Raw genomic sequence first — 24,894 nt, 5'->3', positions numbered from 1 at the left:
AGTGCCCCTTGGGCTGGACTGTCAGAGCAGGAGATTCTTTGCAGCATGTATTCTCACTCTGTGCCTTGTGCTCTTGTCATACTTGTCCTCCATAGATTGTGTTTACATAAATATTATTGGCAACATGTCTTGGTGGTGTTCTTACAACAGTATTCTAAAATGAGTTGAACCTCCACTGAAATCTGTCTTCTGCTTTGAAGTTAGATTCTGTAGGTAATTGGGTTTCCTTAGGTATTTCCAGGTTTCATTCTGAACTGGAAATTCTGCAAATGATTTGAGAATTATTTTTCATATATGTAATTCCTCTACTATTTGTTTCATCTGAATAATACTAAAAGAAGGGGTTCAGAAGACAGCATGTTTGCGTAGTAAATTCCCAATGATTTTTTTTAAGGCCTAGTAATTTAGAGGTCTGATTTGAATTTCTCTAAAATCCTCTTTTTTCAGTGTTAATAAAATGTTGAGTGTCTAAATAACTGCTAAATCAGGACTTCTGAAAACAATTGAAGTGTATGGTGGGTAAACTTATTTCAAAGACTTGAAGATTGGATAGAATATTTTTTGAGGGTGGGAGGTTCATGTATTAGGAAGAGAAAACAGTTTGCACTACATACATTGGTACATGTGAAATAAATGTAAACTGAGATTGGAAACAGTTGTAGATGCATGTTGATAGGTTTTCTCCTTCTCTGTAATGCAGATGTGTTTTCACACTGTTCTTGCTGTCTGATCCATTTAATTTTTATGAGCCTTCATTACATCTGGTCATGGTAATATATAACCCTTGTAAAACTGGTAATAGATCAGATGCCAGGATTTACATATTCAGAGATCTGGACTTGACTTCTCTCATGATATGTATGTTTTCGTGAGGACAGAAGGACCACAATGAAATATAATTCATCATCGGAGAGCAGCAAAAAGTTGCATGAGAAAGTTGTGCAACAGGATGAATACCCCAAATTACATACAATTTGCTTTTAGAATTTTTTTTTAACGATTTCAGTATGGCTTCGTAAAACAACGTAATTCAGCAGGTTTATGTTGGCTTACAGTTTGTGTATTTTTTGTTTAATGCTCTTTCTGTAGTTATATATTGCTGTTATGGCCTTGTAATTATGGAATCCCACCAGCAGTATGAAATGTAGGTCCAAAAAATGAATGAATTCTTGGCCTGCAGTATTTGTGAAGGAATATTCAGTTGTTACTTAAGATATCCTGCCTCACATCCCACCTCAAATCATAAAATTCTTGCATCATAAGGCATTTACAAAGAGGGCTATATTTGTGGTTCACTTTAGCAGAAACTGGAAAAATGATGCATGCCTCTACCATTTGTACAATGTGGTTTTTATCCCATGTGCCTTATCCCATAATTATACTCCAAGGCACTAGGCACATGTGTAAGTCAAACTGCTTTTGGCAAAATGCTCCTTAAAAAAAAAAAAGGCAAGTTTAAGCAGGCTGATGTTGGACTTTCCTTCAAAAATAAGGCTAACCATTCTGATAGTGCTCAGCGTCTTATAGTTCAAAAAGTAATCTTTACTGTTCCTCCTTTCCCCAACTCCAGTTCCCAATCTCCTTGTTGTAAAAGAGATGATCAAACGGCTGCAGGAGCTCCGTCATACTGAGCAGGTGCAAAGGGCATATGCTCTCAATTGTGGAGAAGGTGCCACAGTCAGTTATGAGATTCAGATTCGCGTGTTGCGAGAATTTGGACTTTCTGATGCTGCTGCTGAACTTTTGCAGGTATGAAGAATTGCTTGTATAAGACAACAGGTATTGAGTCTGGCTCTAGTCTGCTTACAGGTGATTTGACCTGGATGTTTTATCTGCAATAAAACAATTACTTTGTGCACATGCATATATAAAAACATTGATGCTTTGAAAAGCCTTCATAACTTTAGGAGTGAGGAGTGACTGTTTCGTCTGGCTTATGTCAGATATTTATAAATGCATAATTCCAAAGTATGCATATTTTTTCTCAGAAGTTATTGCCATTCAGAGTGCTCTTGCTGCCCCAGATTTTGGATATGAGCTTGAATCTCTGATTTAAAGTAGACAGAGATTAAAGAGTTTTTCAGGGTTGAGTGTGTGGTTTTTTTGTTTGTTTGTTTTGTTGTTTTTGGTTTTTTTATCTCCTTAAAGTAGGGTAAAACACTAGTAGTAGAACAAGCTGGTCTGATTCCACAAGGAAGCACCAGTAGAAGTAGACTTGTTTTTTAAGTGAAGGCTTTTAAAAGCTATCTTTCTAGGCATTAAAGAACTCTGAATTAGGCCTTCCCTTGCTGGAACCAGGTGATGAAATGTTGCAAAACCAGTTTATATCTTTGTTTATGATTTAGTCTCAGCCAAGTATTGGCTGTTCACAAATGTTTGGAGAGTAGTTCTTGTGCAGTAGCTATAGTACAAAGGCTATAAATAAAAAGGCTATAAAGTACAATTCATGTGTGAATGAGTTGTTGCTTCTTACTTTCTGAGATTCAAAATTTACTGCCTCAGTCTTTTTAAAAACTTAAGTCATTAAGACCTGAAGAAATAATTGTGTAGAAAGAATGTCATTCTTTCTAACTGACTGCTCGCATAAATGCTAAATAATCAGAGTGAACAATTCAAACAACTTTAAGACTGCAAATTTCTTATCAAAGAGGCTATTCACAACAGCCAAAGCATACCTAGAATTCTAGCTAGTGATTAATTCTTTAATCAGAGGAGGAAAAGCCCTAGATCTGGATAGGGTACACAACAGGACTGGGAAACTGTCAGTCCCAGTGTTTAGCAAAAACATTTGGTGGTCAATTTTATGACGTACTGAATCTGCCTCTTGTCTTATTTTCAGATTTCTTATTCTATGCCAGCCATAATCACCTAAAGTTTAGGGTCATGTTTTAGATAGTGGAACCAGCCTGCAAGGGTGCTGGCAGATTTCCAAATTGCAGGCTTCAATATGTGTCAGAATAGTTGACTTTCTAGACAATTTCTTACTTTGGTTTCTTGTTCTTGCCATTTGCAGAATCCTCACAAGTTCTTTCCTGATGAGCGATTTGGGGATGAAAGCCCACTCCTGACAATGAGACAGTCTGGACGATGTCGTGTTAACAGCACTCCCACTGCAGAAACCATGTTTACAGAACTGGACTCTTTCGTGGCCTTTCATCCACCATTGCCCCCTCCTCCCCCACCATACCACCCACCAGCAACTCCTATTCACAACCAGTTCAAAGTGGGCTGGAAACAAAGGGTGCCAAGTCAACATCCCTCCCGTTCCTTTTCTTACCCTTGCAACCATTCACTGTTCCATTCCCGAACACCTCCCAAAGCTGCACCACCTGTCTACTTGCCCGGTGTTAAAGCAGCACCTCCTGATTGCACTAACACTACAGGTCTGGGGAGACAAACAGTGGCTGCAGCAGCAGCAGTCATGGCAGCTGAGAAGCAAGCAGTAAGTACTTCGATTTCCTCCCCTTCTGCCCCTCTCTGGCTATTCAAAGCAGCTTTTTGAGATGACCTAAAGTCAATTCTCATGATGAAGTAACTTTGCTTAATAAAAGAGAAAAAACAGCATCTCAGCTTTTCAGGAGAATTTTCTATCATTATGAAAGAGGGAAAGTGAAGATTTGGTCATCAGCCTTCTGCATGCCAAAGGCATGGCCTGATTGCTGGGAGACTGACTGTTCCTGGAGCGGCAGCATTTTGGAGGGGAAATGGGACTTGTTCAGCTTCTGAAATAGCACAGTTTGCTCTGTGTTAAAGCAAAGCATAAGTTCAGTAGTGAACTGCATGCTGTCATTCGCAGGTGGAAGTCTTGTTGGTATTTTGGTTATTTAGAGGTCAGCACTCCAGAAGTGAATAGATTTGTATAGAGAGTGTACCTGTGGAGAAGGTGAAAGCCTGATAGCCCTAAAGAGGTTTTTAAAATAACTAGGCAAACAAAAGTTTGTAATTGCATATACAAAGGAGTGTTTGTTATGGATTAATATTTAAAGGTGATAATTATAGTTGCTGAACTGATGTAATGAAAACAGTGACCTACAGGAGATGCTAAGGAAAGGCATGGCTTTGTAAAGTACATGAAATGCTAAATAATGATTTGATCATTCATCTCTGCAGTGAAACCACTGTTTGAGTGCACAGTGTTATCATACTGAGAACTTGCCATTCAGATGCAGGAGTTCTAGATGGAAATGTGGATATATTTTTCCATCGCTAGCAGTTGTCCTAAGTGTATTGCACTCCCTTCTATATTTTAAGCTAATAACTGATTTGAAGTTAAAATATTTTGTTTATTCGAGTGTTTATTTAGTAGCATAAGTCTGTTTTTCTTGGTCCAAACTGACTTCATGAAGGAAACAATGTAATGACCCTTCTGCAAGAGTTGACAAAATTTTGAACGTGTTCATCTATTTTTTTTGCACAGTTTTCCTTCGCATTAGGAGTCTTTATTAGACAGAATGTTTCTATTAAAAATGCAAGAAGCATAGACTTAATATGGATGATAATTTTGTTCTGTGCTCTTTACACAACTTGTGAGGTACTAATAATTAACAACAGTTAGCAAAGTGTAGTTCATTAGACACAGTAAATACAAGCAGAAATTTTAACTCTTCTGGACGACTGATATGCCTGTCTTTGCATGATTGCTTACAGGGATATGCGAGGAGAAGAATGCAGTGTTACAACTTCCACACACTTTGTGGATCTTGTCAGGACTGTAACTAGTGCCCACCAAGCCCTCAGGTTTTTGTGTTGCTACACACATGTGTGTACATGCAATTAACTTGCTTTAAAATATGAAATGTAAGCAGAGGGGTTACATCTGTATTTTTGGCTCCCCTGCATTCAACTAATATATTTATGTATGGGTGTTATGAAATGTATTTTCTTGTGAGATAGTAACAATGTGTTTATTTCTTAATTATGTATATAGGTTCTGTATAACCACTGAAGTGGTTATAGTATTAAATTTGTTCTGCACAGAGTAGCTTGTTTAGGTTAATAATTGCGAGTAGTTTAAAGCAGGTTTACATTTTGACAGTTTAACAATAGACTGTAATTTGCTTTACTGCACATTAAATATAAGATATTTAGGAAGCAATTATTGCTGTAGCACAACCATTTCATGAAGGAATAAAGAAACCTTAGGCTAGCAGGAAGGTAGAGAAGGGAGAATACGTTTATTCTTTGAGCAGCGCAGGGAACTTGCTGGCTAAGGTTAGTCAAGGCAAAGATAGATCAGGAAAATGTCATTCTGAATAACAGAAAATACCCTTCTAGATATATTTTACATTTTGGTTTCTGCTTTGTTTTCACGGACTGATTTCTGTTTTTCTTTCTCAGTGTACTCAGCCCCTGCTAAATGAACTGATGCCAGATATTGCAATGGGTGTGTCGGCAATGTCTCTGAAAGACAGAAGATTGCCAGAACTCACTGTTGACACAGAGTTAAGCCAGGCAGTCACAGAGATAGGATCCGGTCCACCGCAGCACATTTCATGTATTCAGAGCAGGCACATGCCCGCGTCTCGAAAGAAACATGCAATAGAGCAAAAAGTAGATGCTCGAGAAAATCAGCAGGAGTATCCTGACTTCTATGACTTCTCTAATGCTGCATGCAGACCTTCCACTCCAGCACCTAACAGACACAGTCCTTCACCTTCACAAGGCATGTATTTTGGCCCAGATTTATATAGCCACAATAAGGCATCACCAAGTGGCTTAAAGTCAGCCTACCTACCTACCCAAATATCTCCTAAAAAGCAAGAGGATTCTAGGAGGGAATACCTGCTCTCCCAGGATGGGCATCAACACAGACAAAAGACTGAGCCGATACACCTCGATGTCTTAGAACAACCTCCCCAGCGACTGGACTTGGCATTGGCTACCCAGGAAAATGCTGGTAATGGCCCAGTTCACATCAGAGGAAGAACGAAAATGGAAACTGACTTAACCTATGGCCTAACCTCTACCAGACCTTCACACTCTGCATACGCCTCTGAAACGCAGGAAGAGAGGCCAGGTCGGAGACTGGCGGATGATGAGCCTTTGGAACATGCAACACAGAGAAATGCAGATTTGGAAAGGGAAGATGGAGTAAGCAGAGGAAGGAGGTCTCCAAGCAAACCAGACTTCCTGTATAAAAAGTCTGCCCTATGAAAGCAACCTCCAATATTTCTCTGTGCCTAAGAGTTGTAAACATACCGTTCTTTAACTTTTGGCCTGACTTCTGTCAGATAAATTCATTCATGCCAGCAGATAAATTCAGCTTTGCTCATTTCTTTTGTATATACATTGCTTTATTAGAGACAGCATGCTATCAATTAATTTTTAATGCTGCTTCTGGTTTCATTTTTGGTTTTTGATTTTTCTTTTTTTGAGCAAACTTAATTAAGCCTTTAAAAAAAAAAAAAAAAAAGCTGGCACCTTTTTTCTACAAACTGGTAGCCTTTTGCACCTGTACATCTATTTTAGTGTATTAGTTTTGTACTAATATGTTATACTTTATTGTTGCATTTAAAGGACTGTATTTTCATACTTTTGCATTTTCCCTTTCACCTGCCAAGTCCCCGTGTGCATTGAGTTGCACATTATGAAATGTATTTTCTTATGAGATAGTAACAATGTGTTTATTTTTTAATTATAGGAATTCCAAAGAACAGCACATTAAAATACTGCATTTTTAGTTTGATTTTTTTTTTGGATCCGAAATGTCTTGATTTTTATCACTGCAGCAGGAATCCAGTCTAATAATGTTTTGTTTGAAAAGTCCTGGCAGCTGGTCTTATAGCAAGCCCACTCCCAAGAACTGTATTTTGCTTTTTAAGAGCAAAGGGGGATACCTAGGAGTCCAGATTCCAGTGAAATTCACTGGGATCTGACGAATTCTGTATTCTTTGTGGTTCAGCCATGACCATGGAGAATTTCTTGATCACCAAGAAGCACTTACAAGCTGGGCTAGAATTGCTGATTCGTCCATGCAGAAATAAATCTAGAAATACTGTAAAAGTAATAGTAATAACTTGTTCTTCCAGCTACCTTTATGTGGGGGCAGGTGAAAAACAGAGTTGAGGATTCATGCGAAATCCTAGTGTGTCAGGAAGCCCAGGCATTAGTATCTCGTGCTGTTGCCTGTAGTATAACTCCCCAGGTGATAGGGCTGTTTCTCCAGCTGAGGTGCTGAGGTGACTGCTTATTGCCTTGCTTTGTCCTGCCTATGATTTTTTTTTTTTTTTAAAGAAAAAAAAGGGCTTCACTCTCAGTGATGTTGTTCAGTGTTCCTTACCTAATTTGAAGCGTTGCTGACTTCGTAACTGCAACTGTTCTGTGAACAAAGTCAAAGCAAAGCGTAACTGCTTTAGCACCATTAAATGTGTGAAGCTTTAGCATTCTTGCGTTACACCTCTACTTCCCTGACCTTGCTTTGCTAAAGCGTGGAAATGAGATTCATCAGCTACCACGGACTGAGGAGGGAATGATAGTGTTTCGGGCTGGTTCCCCGTCCCTGACTTGAGGTTAAGCAGTACAGTGGTGTAGCGGTTAGTTATTCCACGTGTCCCTCTGAATGCTGGCTGTGCCGTTCTTCCCTGTTCTGAAGGCCACGCAGCTGCGGTGGCGATGCCGCTGCGGTGCAGTCCCTGCTGGTAAAGACCTCTTTGGCTTTTTGAAAGGAAGTTTTTGTAATGATTTTTTTTTTGTAGTTAAAAACTGTAATCCCAAGTGTGACGTAAGGACTCTTTTAGGGTTGGTCTGGGTTGTTTCCTACGGCTCAAAATGCTTCATACTAATGAAATGGAAAATTTCTTGCAGCATTGCTTTCATTATAAGCAGATGGCAGTTTTCTACCCATTCTGTTTCATTAAAATATGCAAGGCCTGACATGCACAACTACCCTTTTCCTGAAATAGTGGATCCCAAATTTTCAGTCTACCAAATACAATTTATTGGTTCAAATACCTTCTGGATAAATGAAAATATGAGTATCTCCTACGTACACAGGTACAGGCCTCGTGCTGCTGTGAAAGCCGTGCAGAGGCTGCTTTTAAGGCATGATACAGGATTGGAGGAGAAGCTTGGCTAAACTGCACAGGTGATGCAAGTGTTATGTGGGTGAGGGGAGATGTGTTTTTTTTATACTGTAGGCCTTTTTAAATCTGGTTTTTGACCACATTCAAGACACTTAGTGGTCCTGATCTCAGCACAAATATATGTTACTTCCTCAGAACTGCAGTGTAAAACATTCTTAAAAGATACCAGTAGGAGGTAGGGTTACTGCAGGTTAGGGACTGAGGCTCACTGGTTACATTCTGAAAAAACTGAGCCCAGTCCTATCTTACTCTGTAACTCCAACCACACACTTTGGTTTCATGCTCATGAGCACTAAAAACAAATTAACACTCATATCACAACCCTGAAACTCACTGCACTTGCATCCTTAGTCTGTTAAAGTAGTTGAATCACTTAAGTCATAGCTGTCCTGAGAAGACTTACTATTCTGAATAATTTATTTTAAAAATGATAGATCTACTTTCAGAGGAAACTTATTTTTAGTTACCACTATATTTAGGTGTGGCACTGTGTGCTGGGAGAGATGGGGCTGAAATCTACAGATGTTGTCAGGAACTCAGCTTGAGATTTGTGGAGATGTGGCTGATGGGACTGAGAAGTTTTGAGGTTAGCACGAAGGGAATCATGAAATGATTTGGCTTTGGAAATGAGCTAGTGAGATGCTTTTGGCGGGGGGGGGGGTGTCTGCTTTTTAGAATACATAATTGCTTCTGAGGTCTCAGAAGCTGAGCAGTATTAAAAGGAAGCTAGTGTTTAAAAACAGGCGCAAAATCAAAGACAAGTCCTTTCGGGGGCCATAGGACAATCAGGCCACTTGGACAATCTGCACTTTCAGTTGCATATTTTTGAGTTGGGAAGAAGATAGCAGCTAACTTTAGGTGGAAGTATTTGTCAGATTAATGGAATTGTATTTTTATACTTCAGGGTAGGATTTCCTAGCTAGTTGGATGGGGACTAGAGGAGAAACCATCTTTAGCCTTCTCTAGAGAAGTGTTACTCAAAAGCTAGTGTCCGTGCATCTCACTCCCAAAAAGTAGATACGGGGGGACAGTATTGTCTCAGCTTCCTGATACTCAAAGCAAATAACCATGCAACCTGCTATGCTTTATTGTTCTCCATCTCCTGCAACTGTATTGATCAGCACGGAAGACCCTTGTTTACATGAAGCACTTTGTTTAGGCTGGAAATTAACATCTCCTTTTCCTCCTATGAATTGGATGGAAAACATTGCTGACTATATTTTGCTTGGTGACAGAGGTGTGAACATTAAGCTTTCTTGGATGAGGAAGATTACTGTTAGGTGTCTTATTAAAGAGAGGGTTCAGACTCTCAATTAGTAAGCAACATGCAAAAATTTTGTAATTCCCTTCTTCCTTACCCTTCCCCTTTTCCCCAATATACAGATGAATAACTTAATTCCTGGAAAAAGATTCTTCCTTTGAAATGTTCTGTTGTTCCATAGAGTTACTGTAGCTGTGTGTTAGTAACTGTTGTGTTCAATGGCAGTTTCTTATTTTTCCCATTCTTGAGCAGTTTCCTTTCTGAAAATTAAGAGACTGTGTTTTGGTCTTGGAATGTCCCAAGTGTTTATTTGTCTTACAGGTTTCTTTGTTTTTCAGGTGTGTTGGAAGAATTCACGTGCTGTTTGAGGCACTATTATTTCTTCTAATGACTAAAGCTTATAGGGTAGAAAGGTGCTGAGTTCTGCTGAATGCAGAGAACAGCTGAGAGAGAAAATTGTAAAACTGTGTTCGGGGTTCTGTAATTCTCTGTACTTCCAGAAGGTAGCCTTGCCTTCTGCAATGTTACATTTTTGTTTCTTGTCCTTTTGCTGTTACTGGTATAAAGTCAAGTGCCTTCAATGCTAAAGGCTCAGAAAACTTTCTTAAACTGATTTCATGTCCTATGCAAGTGTTTTTTCTACAACCTGCATAACCAGTACTTTGTAAAACTTGTTTACGCTTCAATTGTACATAGTGTTTTTTTTAAAAAAATAGTATTTTTATTTAGGTACCTCCAGACTTGAATTCTAGTCTTGTGTGATGCATTGTAAAACAATACATTTCTCTTTTGAGTACCATTACAATTGTAAAAAGGTTTTCACTGGTTCTATTTTTCTACTGTTGCTGAGAAGCATGTAACACTGACTTTATCCTACGTATAGTTGGCATTTCAAATAAATGGCTTGTATAGAATGTGCATGTGTGACTTCTCTTTGATTTAACTGTTATGAGCAGGCTGCTAAATTAGTGCTGATTTATTGGCAAAACAGGATGTGTCATCATTACTCTGAACCTTATATTTGTCTGATTCCATGAAGAGGAAAGGAGTATTTGAATTAAAACTTTAAAGTGCCCTAGAAGTGTAAAAAGATGAAGTTTATCATTTCTGCTTAAAAAAAAATCCACAACAATGCTTTGAACATCAAGGGTATACTACAAAACAGTGTAAAAATAGAAAGCCATAATTAGTGATGCTGTTCAGGTGACTTATTAAAAGTGCTACAGTGAAATACTGTTTAATGAGTTCTTTGGTCTGGAGCTCGATTGACTATTCGCTATTAAAAGCAATAGGATTACACGTGCTTCAGGCAGCAGGACTTAGCCCTTGATCTAGAAAATGTTTATTTTCTGAGCAGAGCAACTAGACAAAGACGCTCATTAAACGCAGCATTCTCTTGAATTGCAGTTATCCTATGTCAGCTGAATATTCATTAAATGTGTTTCACAAAAAAAAAAAAAATGGTGTTTCATTACTTCAAAGAGCTGCCTGAAGTTCAGAAGTGTGTCATCCAGCAACAGAAAATCTGGATTAGTCTCACTTTGATGTACAACAGCAGAATGCTTTGGCTTATCGCCTGGCTTAAGCTGGGGGGGAGGGAGAAAGAAGGGAAGAGCACAGTCTAATCTCAGGGGTTTATCTTCATTCCTACCTTTAAGAAGGTAAGTGTTAAGAATACCTTCCTAAAATAGTGAAATTTTAATACTTTATTAGGTTTCTTTTCCTTCTTTTCAATGATGTTCTTCCATCTTTAATCTTGATTAGATTCTCGTTCACCTAGGGGAGAGCCTCGGGGAAGAAAGCACAGCTGGATGAAGATTGGAAAGGTGGCTTGCTGGGTGCTGTGTACTTGCTGGTCACTTCAGGTACACTGTGCTCCATTACCTTAGTACAGGCAGGTGCCAAGAAGTGACCAGTGTGTATGTATGTTCAGTGTTGATTATGGTGTGACTTGTGGCTACAGGAACTAATTCTTGTGGCAATTACAGATTTAGATCAAAAAGTATTTCCTGCACCTGCCACCTCTACAGTAAGCAGCATTTATTAACGCATTGATAGCCTGGGCTGTGGTGTCTCTGTATGGTGTAGGGTGTCTGTGAGCCCTGAATAGGCACGAGAAGGTCAACAGGACCTGAGGCAACACCCCAAGTAGGTGCACAACCTTTCCAGGACACAAAGGTAGCAAGAACCTGCACCAACTATTCTTCCTATGGTGAAATACCTGAATATCCTGTTCCAGTGGGACTGTGATGAAAGGGAACTGGGAAATATCAGTAAGGAAAATGTGGAACTACAAGTACCTGATTTTGTGTGCTGTCTTGGCCCATTGAGCAGTGCTGCTTCCAAGTCACCTGGGTTTCAGAGACAGATGTTGCCTCAGTCAGGAGGAAACGCGCACAGAAGCACACGATCGCTCACCCAGCATCTACCCTGAGGGCCACGTGCTGTAAGCAACAAGAATGACTTACCCTGTCCCGGAAGGCGACATGGAGTAGTTTGTGCCTGTTTATACATCTTGGAGACGGTATGTATTCTACACAGAGCCAAGGGGTAGTTTTGTTCGAGTGGGGATTTTGATGAAAGAGAAGGCATTCAGGGAGATTTGCCAGACTAGTTTTAGTATGCATTTCAGATGAGGTTTAAGTGATGCTACAGAAATGTGAAGCTATATAGAAGCTAGCAGACAGGATGTCCACTTTCTAGTTCAATGGAAAGATGACCACAGCTGACTAGAGCTTGTACAGACAGTACTGAAATTCTCCCTGTGACCTTTTAGCATTTACGGAGTTTTTTGTATGTACTCGAGGGAGAACAATGAAACTAAAAACTAAAAGTGTTTCAGTTCAGAACGATTTGAATTCAGAGCTGGAAATAACCCCAGCTGTGGTTACCTCCGGGCACCCTGTGATCAGACTAGATTTTTCCCTACTTTAGCCTATTAAATGCTGCAAACTGCAAGACAAGAGAAACATTCTGTTCTTCCAATTTTCTCTCCTGCTCAAACCACCCTCCAGGGTGCGATGCCAGCAGTGGTGGGACTACGCACCTTGTTTCACAACTGCCCGGAGTTAAGTGGGTCGAGGCTGGAAGCAAAGGCTTGCCGAGGCAATGGCTGACTCACTCTTACACGCGGCTGAACAGGTCACTATCGCATTACAATGTGCAGAGCTGTGGAGATGCATGAAAACAAAATGGCATAGCAGCAATTCAAATAAAAGACAGCGCAGAGATTGAACAGTTATTTAATTTTTAGGTATTATTTTAGTTAGGTATGCAGTTACAACTCCCATTAACAGTTGCTACAAAAAAGCACATACAATACCCAGGGTTAGATTTAAAAGCAACTAGTTATATTTGCAAAAACCAAACAGATAGATTGACTGAGTCTTTAAGCTAGAACTTGCTTTTGTAAATGAGGTGGTGGCCAAAAAGAATTAACAGAATCATAAAGCTGGATTTTCTTCTAAGAAATCTTAACATGGGAGCAGAACAGTACCTCATGGTAAGCAAATCCTCCAACTACATAGAAAGGGAATTAAAAATTAGAACCTTCTTAAAGGAGTTTTAGGATTTTGTGGGTAACGAAAAACTAAAGACTACATTAAGCTCAAAATGACTTATGGGAAATTCAATATTTTGTTTTAGTTAACTGTAGATTCTTAAGTCAGTGAAACATCTTTCTTTTATTTCTTGATTATCACAGTGATTATAAAAAGATTGCACACTTTATGTTGTAGCAAAATGCCAGAACGCTGCAATGTTTTTAGGAACACTTACGAAATAGATCAATTTAAAGTAGGCTAGTTTTTAAAACCAAAGCATATTAAAATTCCTTTAACAAACCCCCCAATATTCAATTTGTAACTTAGTACCTCCTACTAGATAGCATTTGCATTCCAGTCAGAAGATAAAGTTCATGGGACAAATTTTTGCATGTAAAACATCACTGTACAATATCTAGAAAGAGTTTTTGAATAAAAAAAAATAGATACAGCAGAATGTCATATCAGGACCAACCCATGATTTCTGATTTTTCACATGCTTAAGGAATACTTCCACAGTAAACAGAGTTGGCATGTCAAGGTACAGTGCCGTTCAGATCACATGATATGACCCAAACTGTGGAATGCAGTTTCATTCAACAGGATCAGAACCAATGGCCATCACCGTAACACACGCCTCCTTTCCCTCTTGCAGAACTGTGCCTCCCTACGGGCAGTAAACAGAAACCAACTTTGGGCCGGAGGTGTATGATAGAACCACTGCAACCAGAAGAGATGATGCAGAACCATTCAGAGTAGGAAAGCAACACACTCCAGTCTGCAACACGCTAAGTGCCAATTTCCTATATTGTATAGAAACCGAGAAGGGCAGACCACTCCCGTGGTTTAGTATGGCGTGCAGTTATAGGCACTAAAAGTAAAAAAGGTCAAAGGATAAAGGGAATAAACAGTGGCACAAAGTTCTTTTAACAAGCAATCCTCCCCTCTTGAAACAAGGCTAACTTTCAAAGAAGTGAAAAGTAGATCAATACTGAAATCCATATAAATGAATCACTACGCAATGTACCTGTTAGAAATGCATGTGCACTACAAATAAAGGAAATATGAAACAAAATGAGGAAAAAGTTGGAGGTGGTTTCTTGGACAGTAGGTTGCTGAGGAAAAGCCAACTATTTAAGATGCCTCTTCGGTTTCTCAATGGATATATTGTTTTCCCAGTTGTCCTTTCAGACTCAAAAGCTCTCAGTCTAACTACAGTAGTACTGCATCCTATTAGTCCGTCGTCTTTTGCGTGACTGAAATTCTTCAAAGAAGTGCTGAATGTCTTCTCTTTTAACAACCTAATGGAAATAATAGGAAACTCAAGTTGTGATAAAGTAATTAAGTTAAAACAGTCCTTTTCTTTCTTACATGTATTACACACACTTACAAAGCATATAAAAAATAGCTTGAAATCTCTTTGATACAACTAGCTATTGGACTCTCCTGTCCTACCAAAAGGAAATGATTAATACCCAAATTCTGCTAAAAGAGAGTACAAGTAGGGAAATGAACTATGCAAAGACAGGACAAGTGTATGGAGGAATGCTTCTGATGATGATTTTGGTGTGTTCAGCTACTTGCTTTTATGATCAGAATAATCATCGCAAACCAAGATTTCACAAGCTCACTTCAGATACCTTGGAATGTAATTAGGAATGAATGGCATTTTGGCAAATCTGTTGCTTAACCTGAACAAATAAAATCTCCATGTTAATAATGGCAGACTAATTTCTTGAGTAAAACAACTGAAAAGATTGTCTAACATGATTTGGTCCTTGTTCGTCTGAAGGTTTAAATTCAGCCTAAGACCAAGCAGGAAGATTTTTTTTTTTGTCTGAAGAAGTTTCTCAGAGCAACAGACTTTTCATTTTTAAATTTACAAGTTGCTCTCAGCACATTTCTGTGGTGTTCCTGCTACCTCTCAACAATTTCTCCAATGAAAATAGTTTTTAAATCCCAACAGAATCGGAAATGTCCAGTGTTTGAGTACCAGTAACTCAGAGGAAAAAATACAACATTCAACATCCCCCAGCCATACTTTAAAATGCATTTTTAGCAACCAAACAATTTCTGTAAGCTGCACCTTACCGTTCCCTCATCTGCAAATCTCCTGAGATAGTCGGTCAGTTCTGTCTTTAAATCATTGTATTCTAGATTGGGAAGTGAAGGCATGGAGAGGAAAGAAAGAAAAAAAAAAGATACAACTTTAGTTTAACACTGGCTTAGGATGAAGACTTGCTCTGTTTCCTCTTGTCACTAGTTAGATTTACTTGAGACAAATTTAGGTTTGAAGTGGATTATAAATTAAATACGCAAGAATGAGTAAACTTATGCAGTCTGAATATCCATTCAGGTGATCTTCAGAGAAATTTATAAAAGTCTAAAGAATGAATTAATGCAGTTAAAGGACTCTCTCCACCCCCCAAATTTTAACTGCAAAAGCACAGATAGGTGGTGGGGAAGTCTTAGCAAACATTCTCACCAGAGCATAAACCTCTTATTCAAAAAAGGGGAACACTGCTCTACTTACAAAATACATCAAGACTGTCCTGTCAATAACAGAACTAAGAAGAAACCTTTCACTCCAGCTTCGCATGGGCTGCCATGCTCAAAGCAACATGAGATTGCCAGAATGGCAGAACAAGGCAAGAAATGAGCAAAAAGACAAGAATGTAAATTAAATGTTCATCTTACAAAGAATTACCATTAATATACCATCTACGATGTTAAACGAGAGATTTCAACACCATCTGCTTTCTTAACACAAGGAAGTTAAAGTTTTAACAACAGGCCAGAGAGGACAGACTTCTCTACAATAATACCATTTGAGGTTGATGACCTGCGTCATACAGTCTTCTAAAAACTACTTTAAAAATAGTTAGATGCCAAATTATAATTCTGTTTGGTATTATATGGGTATATAATAAAGACCATGTAATGTATATGTACATATATATGATAGGGTCTTCATACAGTAAACCGTTCATTCAAAATGCTAAGGCAGATTCTAAAAGTTAAGTTATATTTACCACAGATGAGTTCTACTTGCTGGACTCTGTTCATGCTGTTAAGGGTGTCCATTAAAGGATCTCTCCTGTCAGTTTCTTGGTCACTGGTACCTTTATTTTCATAGGCCAAGACAGTGTCACATTCATCTGTAAGGAACTGGACTTCAAGCTCTGAATACATTTTCTAGAGAATAAAGTAAAATTTAATTTTAGATTACAAAATTGGTGAGGCACAGATGTGCCCAGCCTCTTTTCACGTTAAAGCACTGCAGCTCATACGGTAAATTTTGTATCAACAAGCACTTCAACCATGTCCCATGAAGACTTGCTAAATGATGTTAGCTCTAAGTCACAGGAAAATACAACTGTTTAGAAGCTCCTTCACACATGCTGCATTAATTCCAAATGTTTCTTTAGATCTCGTGGATGTTTCATTAGGTGTCTATATGCACAGTTAAGAATGTTTTCACAGATTTCTATCTGCAAGCTTCTCTTCAAGGAGTTCCTCTCTGCCTCCCCGAATACTATACTTAAAGAAAGTATACATACCAAACAGTCTTCACATGTGCATAGTTTGCTTCTCCAGTTTGATGGCCAAAAGGTGGCAGTATCTTTTTTTAAAACTGGCTTCCTTTGGAGTTCTTTCAGCTTGCAGACTGGCTCTTCACTCTTAGTAACTATCTGAATTAAAATGAGAGTGCTCAGTGCTCTTTAATTTCACTTCAAATACATTCATTTTTCTTAGGCAAGATTTTTTTTTTCTTTTTTGGTTTCAGATATGTTTATTTCTACAGGACAACCTATGTTACTGTTCCATTCACAGAAGGATGTCAATTTGTTTTTAGCGTTTCCATTAAATATAAATATATATATTTATATAATTTTATATATATATATATATCTGTATATAAATAATTAAAACACATTCTTCTGTAGAAATTTATTGCAATAGCCCTAAATGTTTATGAAATCACTAGACTGTTATGCAAATGCAGCTACAATGCGTAATACCACTATATTAAAACAAACTCAGGAGATATTTCAGTGTAAAGGCAAAACAGTTGACAAGAGTTGGGGTGGATCTAAATTACCTGCAAGAGACATTACGCCCTTGTCACCCACATTTCCAAGAGTGTTCCATAGCCTACTCCATGCTCGACAGAGAACATGTATTTAACTTGCCAGTAACAAAAATACTGAAAGTGAGCACGCAAATGGACAGAAAACCTTTTCATTGACCCAACACAGAAAGAGGTGGGCTTTAGTTCCTCCATCATCAACAGGAAGATGCATACAATGGAAGAGAAAGCACATATTACCTCTGGACATGAAGACCCAGAGCTAGTAGATGGCTCATTAAACTGCTCTGTTTGCTTCCCCTCCTCCTTTTCTTGGTGTTCTGCTTCATTTTCTTTTTTTATTTCTTTTTTCTGTTCTTCGCTTTCCTCAACATTCAGGACAATCCCTTCATCTTCAAGGGAGTTCACTTTGGTCAGAGCAGGAACTAGAAGACAGATAAAAATATTGTGCCAGGCAAAGCACAGACTACTACAAGCCTGCCTTTTTGCTTTATAATGCAGTGCTACAGAATACCCAGAGTATCTGATCCAGGTAATATCCAGAGTCCTAGATACATTCCGCAGTTATCCAAATACAGTGACCTATGTATCCAGTGAAACCCCTTCCTCTTTCATCACTGCCTTCTTCACTTCTCATATTCCTATCCAAAAATACTCTGACTCCCAAAACATAAGACCTAGGAGAGGGAAAAGGCCATCATAATTCACCTTAGTACATTACACCTACTGAATCTGTGATCGCTATCAAGGAGTGTCAAGGAAAATCATCTTCATATTGTATAGAATTTTTTGTTGACTTCATGGCAGAATCCAGTATCTTCGTTTTCTCCAGACAATTAAAAAACATTTTTAATAATCTTTATAAAGCATTTACAGCTGCATTCAGCTGTATACTTATTTTGCAAAAGACAATTTAAGCAGTTGCTTATACATAGAATTGTAAATTTATAACAATTCAATGTACCAAACAGAAGACTTTCTGTAGACCCTCTGCTGCACATGCTCCCACTAACCAGAAGTTACAATCATGAAGCTTCAGTGGAATACTCCTTTAAGAGCTCTACTTTTCCCCATAAAGCCTTTTGATGAAGATATTAATTTCCATCAAAAAAGTTCAAAAATACAAAGTAAATTCTACCAAGGAAAAGTCACAGTTGTCACCTCTACTACTTCTAAGGATGTACTAATGTATTCATCTTCCGACAGTTTGGGGTGACTTAACGTCCAAGCGAAGTGATCTCAGTAACCACAACTCTATGACAAATTAAATATAATAACTGCTTCCTTATGTCAAATAAATTTGTCTTTCAATGTCAATTCAAATGTGTGTACAATGACACAGCTAGTTGTGGGGGAGGGGAAGCAAAGAAGAGAATTCTAGGTAACCCATTCTGGAATCCTTAAAATTAGCATTTGAAAATCCTGGTAAATGAGCGCTCAATCTCCAGTCAATATAAGGACTCTTCAGGAAGTAAGACTACATGAAATCAGCTGTTTCCACTGAAATAAAGTCATCTACTCTTTTGATCCTGTGGAGACCAGACCCAACATATGGTGTGATCGCTGGTATCTCCTGAGGGAACACAGAATCCAAACCTCCAACCACGTTCAAATTAAGATTTTACACACTCTTTTCAGGTCACTATCATTCACTCTTCTGTTCAGAGTCTCTCTAACCCAGCTGTATTCCTCACTGCTTCCCTTAAAATGGCTCTTCAAATCTTTTGATTCAGCCTAGAACTTAAGTTCCTTGCAGTAAGTAATAGCTCTTTATCCATCCATGTGCTAGCATGCCTCTGATGAAATAAATAAAATAGCGAGAACTATGGCATTACAATTTATGAACTAGACCTCTTTTATAGAACAGTTAGCGCAGCCTTGCACGTTTCACTGCTAAAGGCTGTTGTCTGACATGATGAATATTATTTCTCCTACCACTCAAATATACTATGTCAACAATCAATTAAGTATGAGAAATACATACTAAAGAAACATTGGCTCAGCTATCTTAGTTTTCTTTACCTGCTAATTGTGAAGCATAGGCCCACAGGAAATGGCAGTGCTTCATGCAGGCTTGGCATACCATTTCGTGGAAGTCTCCACTTTCAGGAGGCACTGCACCAAGATGCTGTCAAAAAGAAACAAGCACATAGCAGTGGAATGTTGGCTGCAAATTAACAGATGCATCTCTACATCAGCTGCTATCATCAGCACAAACATACGGTCCTGCTTGCTTTTTACAACCAGCATCAGTATAACCAAAAGGCTGGAAAGAACAGATCAAATTCCAGGGAAAAACTGAGATCATGGTGTCTTTGTTTACTGTCTTTTATGCTTTCTACATACCCAAAAATCTCAGTTCTATCTTTATCTCATTTCTAAACATCGTTCTTCTAAACACTGTCCTAAATATAGCTGCTTAATAAGATACCTAGCACTCACTACAACTTTAAAGTCCTACATTAACTTTTTGTGATTGTTTCCTATCACATAAGAGATTGTAAATCTTCTTTGTTCACATACTGAAATTGAGAAGAACTAGGTCTTAAAGTCCTCAAATATATTTGTGAGAAATACTGAGGCAATTAAAAGCATTTAATTGTTTTCCTTTGTAAAACACTCTTATACAGCTTATTCAGTATAATCCTTAATTCACACATTTTTATATATACATACATATATATATACACACATACACACACACACACACACACACATATATATAAAGAAACCCACAGTTTATCTACAGAACCTATAACTGAAGTCAATCATCTCATTTTCTTCCTTGTTCCAGCAACATCAAACATTTTACTTTCTTGCATCCACTGTGGAATTTCACTCATGCCCTCAAAGGCATGACAAGCTGAATCCTTTGCTCATGCATTAAGTAGGGCACTCAGTGAAGTGCTTAGCTGCTTTTAAAAGATTTCCCCAAAGTCTGTAATCAGGGACCATTGCAGTCTGTTCTTTACTATTTAATGTAATTACAATTCAAAAAACAATCCCTCTGAATGAACAAATAGATAGGTGGTAATGATGTGCTTTAAATTAAAGAACTTGCTGATTCGAAGATTATAATTTTCCAGTTAGAGACAGTTACACACCCATTATTTTATTCCATAGGAGTAACCTTGAGAAAAGTAGAGGTATTCCTAGTTATTTTGGGCCAGAGTGAACAGCAACATCAGGTTAAACATTCAGTAATATCTTGCAGAAGCTGAAAAGAACTCCCTTAGAACTTACGCAAAAATCTTCTGAGAACTATAGAAAATCTTTCCAAGAAAGAATTACCATACAAAATTAACTGACATTGTTAATTTACTGCTATGCAAATAGCAATTCTGCTACTTATAGTTTCCTTACCCTTCCATGGAACCAGTCTTCACAAACTATGCATTGGATCATTTCATCTGGAATCTAGATAAATGGTTGTATTATTAGCATTAATATCAACCTTCAGAATCTTTCACAATCCTCAAATTACAGTATTATGTAAAGCCCACTCAAGTGAATTGCATTTCCCTCTTCAGCCACCTACACTGAGCTGCCATTAATAAGTAGTTACTGTTCCATTAGTCAGTTTGCTTCCTTAACATTCTAGAGTATGTGTAATTTATTAAATTATGAAGATTGTGGAGACTCCCAGTTGTATTACAAAAGTAGTTTTCCCAGTACAGCAAAACATTCTTATACAGAAGAGGAGATAAAAGTTACCATGGTATCAGCATCTTTCTTCCTGTAAACAGAAATGTATAAACAGGGGACTTACCAAAACAAAGATGTTTATATTCTCAGTGTCATCAGGTTTTATTTAGGAATGCCAGATTCCTAACTTAATTGTCCATAATACAAACTTAATAAAAACTTATTTATTATGGAACAATTATTAATGATTTCTTTAGAAATATTTAGACTTCACTAAAAATTGGGAAAAATAGTTCATATTTGATAATAATACTGTCTTTTCATATTTGGAAGACTTACGCCTTTTCTTTCTGTCCATAACATTTAAAAAAACCCCAAAAAAACAGAAAAACTAACTTTTATAACTGCAAAGGAAAGTTTCTGTGTATAAACCAAGTGGCATGTTTTAATACTTCAGACAGAGAAACAGCATTCTCACTGACATAAGGCTAAAGCCACTGTTGAAAGACAGAATCTCCCCATCCCAGAAGCAAGCCTGTCAGAGCACTGTTGCAAACATGAGGAAGCAGATTTCTGTTTTGTATAAATATCTTTCAAATACGTTAACTACTACATTTTACATTTCTTACCTCATCTTCAGGATCAGGATAAGGTCTCTTACAAGTACAGTATAATCCAAAGAAATTGTCATTATACTTATTTCCTGAATTCACCTTGCCCTTTTCCTAGAAAGGAAGGAGAAATTGTTTCAATAGAAAATGCAGTGAGAAACAGAAGATGCATACCTTAGGGAAAAAAAAGTTCTATTTTGCTTCCTAAAAGCAATCATTACGCTCATTGGCTTGAAGATCTGAAAATAAAGATATCACCTCGAGACTTCTGTATTTTACAGTAGGCAGAAGATAGGGCACATGAGGAATACAAGAACAGTCTTTCTTCATATAGAACAAATAGCAACTATGGTGTTTGTTTAAACTACCGCTAATCTAAAATTTCTTTAAGAGTAACTGTTGATAGCTAAATTCAAACTTCTTTTTATATGTGCACAGTTCTTTCCAGAAGGCCATTAGCCACTAAGATTTTATTCAAACAAAATCCTTGAGGTCTGATCACCAATCATGCATGACTGTTGCCATTCTAACAAAGTCTGCAGATTTGTTTCTCTCTCTGTTTTTTTTTAAAAAAAAAAAAAAAAATCCAGACCATGGTTCAAAACCCAACTTTATTTAACCTTACCATTGAGCTTATACTAAATTCACATCATTTAAGCCTCACTCTATACGACAGGGCATTGCAAATTATAGAACATGCTGAGTGAAGTTTAGTTACAGCTAATTACACTTCAAAAATACAGCTAATACAGCTAGGGCCAGAGGACTTTAACACTGTATGTAGTTGCAGTCTAGGACCACAGTCAGTCCTTGCAAAAACAGCTGTGATCATTTATATACAGTAAAATGCTTTTTACCACTACTCTGTTAAAAAAGGAACAGATGATGCGAGCTCCCTTCATCCATGAAGTCAGCCAGCTTAATACTCTGATGCTGAAGGTCATTAAACCAGTAGATTGATTCTGCACTGAAGTGAAGGAGGAGCCACATGATCCAATTTACTGACTCAAACAAGGAGCACTAACATCTTAAAATTGGCACAGGTGTCTGTAGGTGATCACCTGACTACAGCTCTGGGCTTACTAGCTCTGGATCAGCTCCAGTTCTGACAGGACCAAAAGCGTATACACAGAACCACTTGCTCTTCCTACATTTGGAGTGTTATCATCTTGGGAACAGAACTGTAGGCAAGCCAAACAGCTTCCTTCTTCTGTTTGCTTTCCAGTACATTACCAAATACTTAATGAGTCCAAACTGCCCACTGAGCATGAAACTACAAGAACTCAATACAGTAAAAAAACCTACTCCTTCAGTAGACTCCAGTGACAGCCTATCAAAAAGATTAGTGTACTAAAGCTGCCACTGGGAAGGGGATGGAACTGTCCCTTCTGACAACAGTACACACTGAAGTTTCCTTAAAGTAATTGTAAAAATCATAGCCCCAAAGGTTCTCCTGAAGCCAGCTTACAACTGGCAGGACTTATTAATACAGGCACCACAATATGCTAAAGCATTTTCACCATTTCAAGCGCTGAGCTAGCTATGGAGGCAAACAGCTGAACCCATGAGTGACAGAGCTCAAACATTCCCCTCTCATTTAACGCTGGGAGAAGAAGAGGCACCATATGAGCCAGCACTCTCTGAGGCAAGATATCAGCCTTCTAAGACTGTTATTTTGATTCTGCATGTCTAAAATCTATATCTGAACTTACTGGAAGTAATTTGCACTGCAAATTTTTGAATTTGCTATTTCCACAGTCACAGCGGAAGTTCCTAGAAAGAAAAACAAAGCATTTCAGGGTTTTTATTATATAAAAATACATTAACTTTTGTATTTATAACAATTCTCAACAATTTATTAGGAACTATATAAATATTCTTGCAGCTATTTAAACCACAGGATCTGTTAGAATTGGCCAAAGAGCCTTGCAGCCTTATGATCTCACGTTGCGCTACTGGCAGATCTCAGCCAACATCACCATTTACAACAGTGTTTGACTGGAAGAACTAGTTAGCAGAACAACTAAGGGTGCTGCAACGACCACATTCAAAAAGGCAGGTGTATATACTGGTAAAAGAGGAGTTCAAATTGGTTCATTGCTGAAGCCTAAATCCACAAAGATGATTAAGCTCTTATCTTCTATTCAGACACCTAAATTCTCACTAGAACAGCACAGGACACTTAGATGTCTAAAGAGGATGGAGAAACAGCAGTACTTTAATCTGGCCTAAATTACCAGCATAGTTTTGCAAGACTCCATGCTAGTGGAACCATGGCATCTTGCGTGAGTTACAGATCTAGACATTGTCCTACTTGGGTCCATTAAGACCCATCTTACTCAAGCTTGTTATATACAGCAGAGGATGCTCCAGCAAAATTTTTCTCTGGACAATGAATCTATATAACAAAATCCTTCATGGAGTTTCAAAGTACTCAGACCACTAAGGAAAATAAGAGAAATAATAATGATTATTAGTTTAAACCACTCTGTTGCAGTACTGTGTTAAAACAGTGCTGTATTTCATGCCAGGGACAGTTGTGTGGCACTAAATAACTGTATGAATCCTAAACGATTACCTGATTTGCAGAGAAAATTGCAAGAAGCCATAACGTCTAAAGAGCATTTGGGGCAAGAACGTTTAGTAGTTTCCAAGAAAACCCACAGCACGAACTTGGGAAACAACCGACTTTGCAGGTTCGGAAAGACGCGACAGCCCTAGTTCTTAGGGAACCGCTTCCAGAGAGAGACTCCAATTGCCCCGGGTCACTTCAGTGTGACTTTTTTCCTGTTGCAACCAGCACGTACGTGTTTCGCAGTACGGCCGGCCGGAGTTTTTCGGAGGAGGCCGCGCTAAACGCCCCGCTCCCGTGCTCGGCTCCCGCTTTACCTCTTGGTGTACAGCTCGAACAGCCTGTGCGTGCCGTGGCACTCGTAGCTGCAGGCCAGGCAGATGCCGGCCGGCTCCTCGCCCGGCGGCGTGCAGGTGCTGCAGGCGTACAGCGCCTGCCGCTTCACGGCGCCCTGCAACGAAACGGCGCGCGTGGGCGCGGCGGGCCGGGCCGGGCCGGGCCGTGGGGGGGGGGGGGAGGGGGTCGCGGCCCGGCCCGGCCCCGCCCCGCCGCGAGGCGCCAGGTGCGCGCGCCCGGCCCGGCCCGGCCCCGCCCCCACCTGGGAGTAGCTGCAGCGCTCGTGGTCGCTGCCCCCCAGCACGGCCCGCGCCTCCTTCTCCAGCTCCTCGTTCTCCGCCAGCACCTCCGCCAGGGACACCACGGGCTCCTCCGGCCCCCCCGCGCCGCCGGCCCCGGCCCCGGCGCCCTCCGCCGCCGCCTCCATCGCCGCCACACGACGCCGCGGGCCGCGCCGCGCCGAGGCGGGAAAAACGCGGCTCAGGCGCCAGGGGGCGCCGCGGCGGAAGCGGAACCGCTTGACACGTGACACGCGCGGCGGCAAGTCACAAAGGGGGCGGGCGGGCGGGCGGGCGGCGGGTGGGGGCGAAGGGGGGGGGGGGGAGGAGCCCGCGCCGCGGCGTGGGGGCGGGGCTTGCGCGCGCGACGGGCGTGCCCCGCGGGCCGCGTGGGCGCTGGCGGGCGGGCTGCGAGCGCTTCCGGGTTAGCGCGCTCGGGCCGCGGATTGGGCGGCGGCGGTGCCCGTCAGGGCGGGCG

The 24,894-nt window shown here is 39.6% G+C and overlaps 2 protein-coding genes across 4 annotated transcripts in view; one reads left to right on the top strand and one right to left on the bottom strand.

Annotated features, from left to right (window-relative positions):
- The window catches only part of BTBD7 (BTB domain containing 7), a 51,699-nt gene extending 45,372 nt beyond the window's left edge, over positions 1-6,327 (top strand). For both annotated transcript variants that reach the window (XM_062576719.1, XM_062576718.1), the window contains 3 exons: positions 1,571-1,749; positions 3,014-3,442; positions 5,338-6,327. In XM_062576719.1, the coding sequence (XP_062432703.1) occupies positions 1,571-1,749; positions 3,014-3,442; positions 5,338-6,153 (1,424 nt within the window). In that variant the 3' untranslated portion in view covers positions 6,154-6,327. The remainder of the gene's footprint in view (positions 1-1,570; positions 1,750-3,013; positions 3,443-5,337) is intronic.
- A 6,241-nt stretch (positions 6,328-12,568) lies between these two features.
- Positions 12,569-24,575, bottom strand: UBR7 (ubiquitin protein ligase E3 component n-recognin 7). 2 transcript variants are annotated; one of them, XM_062576579.1, is made up of 11 exons: positions 24,401-24,575; positions 24,120-24,253; positions 22,943-23,003; positions 21,249-21,344; positions 20,338-20,391; positions 18,997-19,102; positions 17,215-17,399; positions 16,445-16,576; positions 15,917-16,079; positions 14,976-15,037; positions 12,569-14,185 (listed from the first exon to the last, which is right to left on the bottom strand). In XM_062576579.1, the coding sequence occupies exons 1-11, from the start codon at positions 24,563-24,565 to the stop codon at positions 14,093-14,095; spliced, it is 1,251 nt and encodes a 416-aa protein (XP_062432563.1). In that variant the 5' UTR covers positions 24,566-24,575; the 3' UTR covers positions 12,569-14,092. The 2 variants fall into 2 exon arrangements, with proteins under 2 accessions (XP_062432563.1, XP_062432564.1); XM_062576580.1 differs by having other exon boundaries at positions 24,485-24,575.
- Positions 24,576-24,894: the final 319 nt, after the last annotated feature.

This window comes from Rhea pennata, chromosome 5 (genome assembly GCF_028389875.1).
Source record: "Rhea pennata isolate bPtePen1 chromosome 5, bPtePen1.pri, whole genome shotgun sequence".
In the NCBI taxonomy this organism is placed as follows: Eukaryota; Metazoa; Chordata; class Aves; order Rheiformes; family Rheidae; genus Rhea; species Rhea pennata.
Note: the sequence above shows the minus strand (reverse complement) of the source record. Positions and strands in the feature narration are given on the sequence as shown.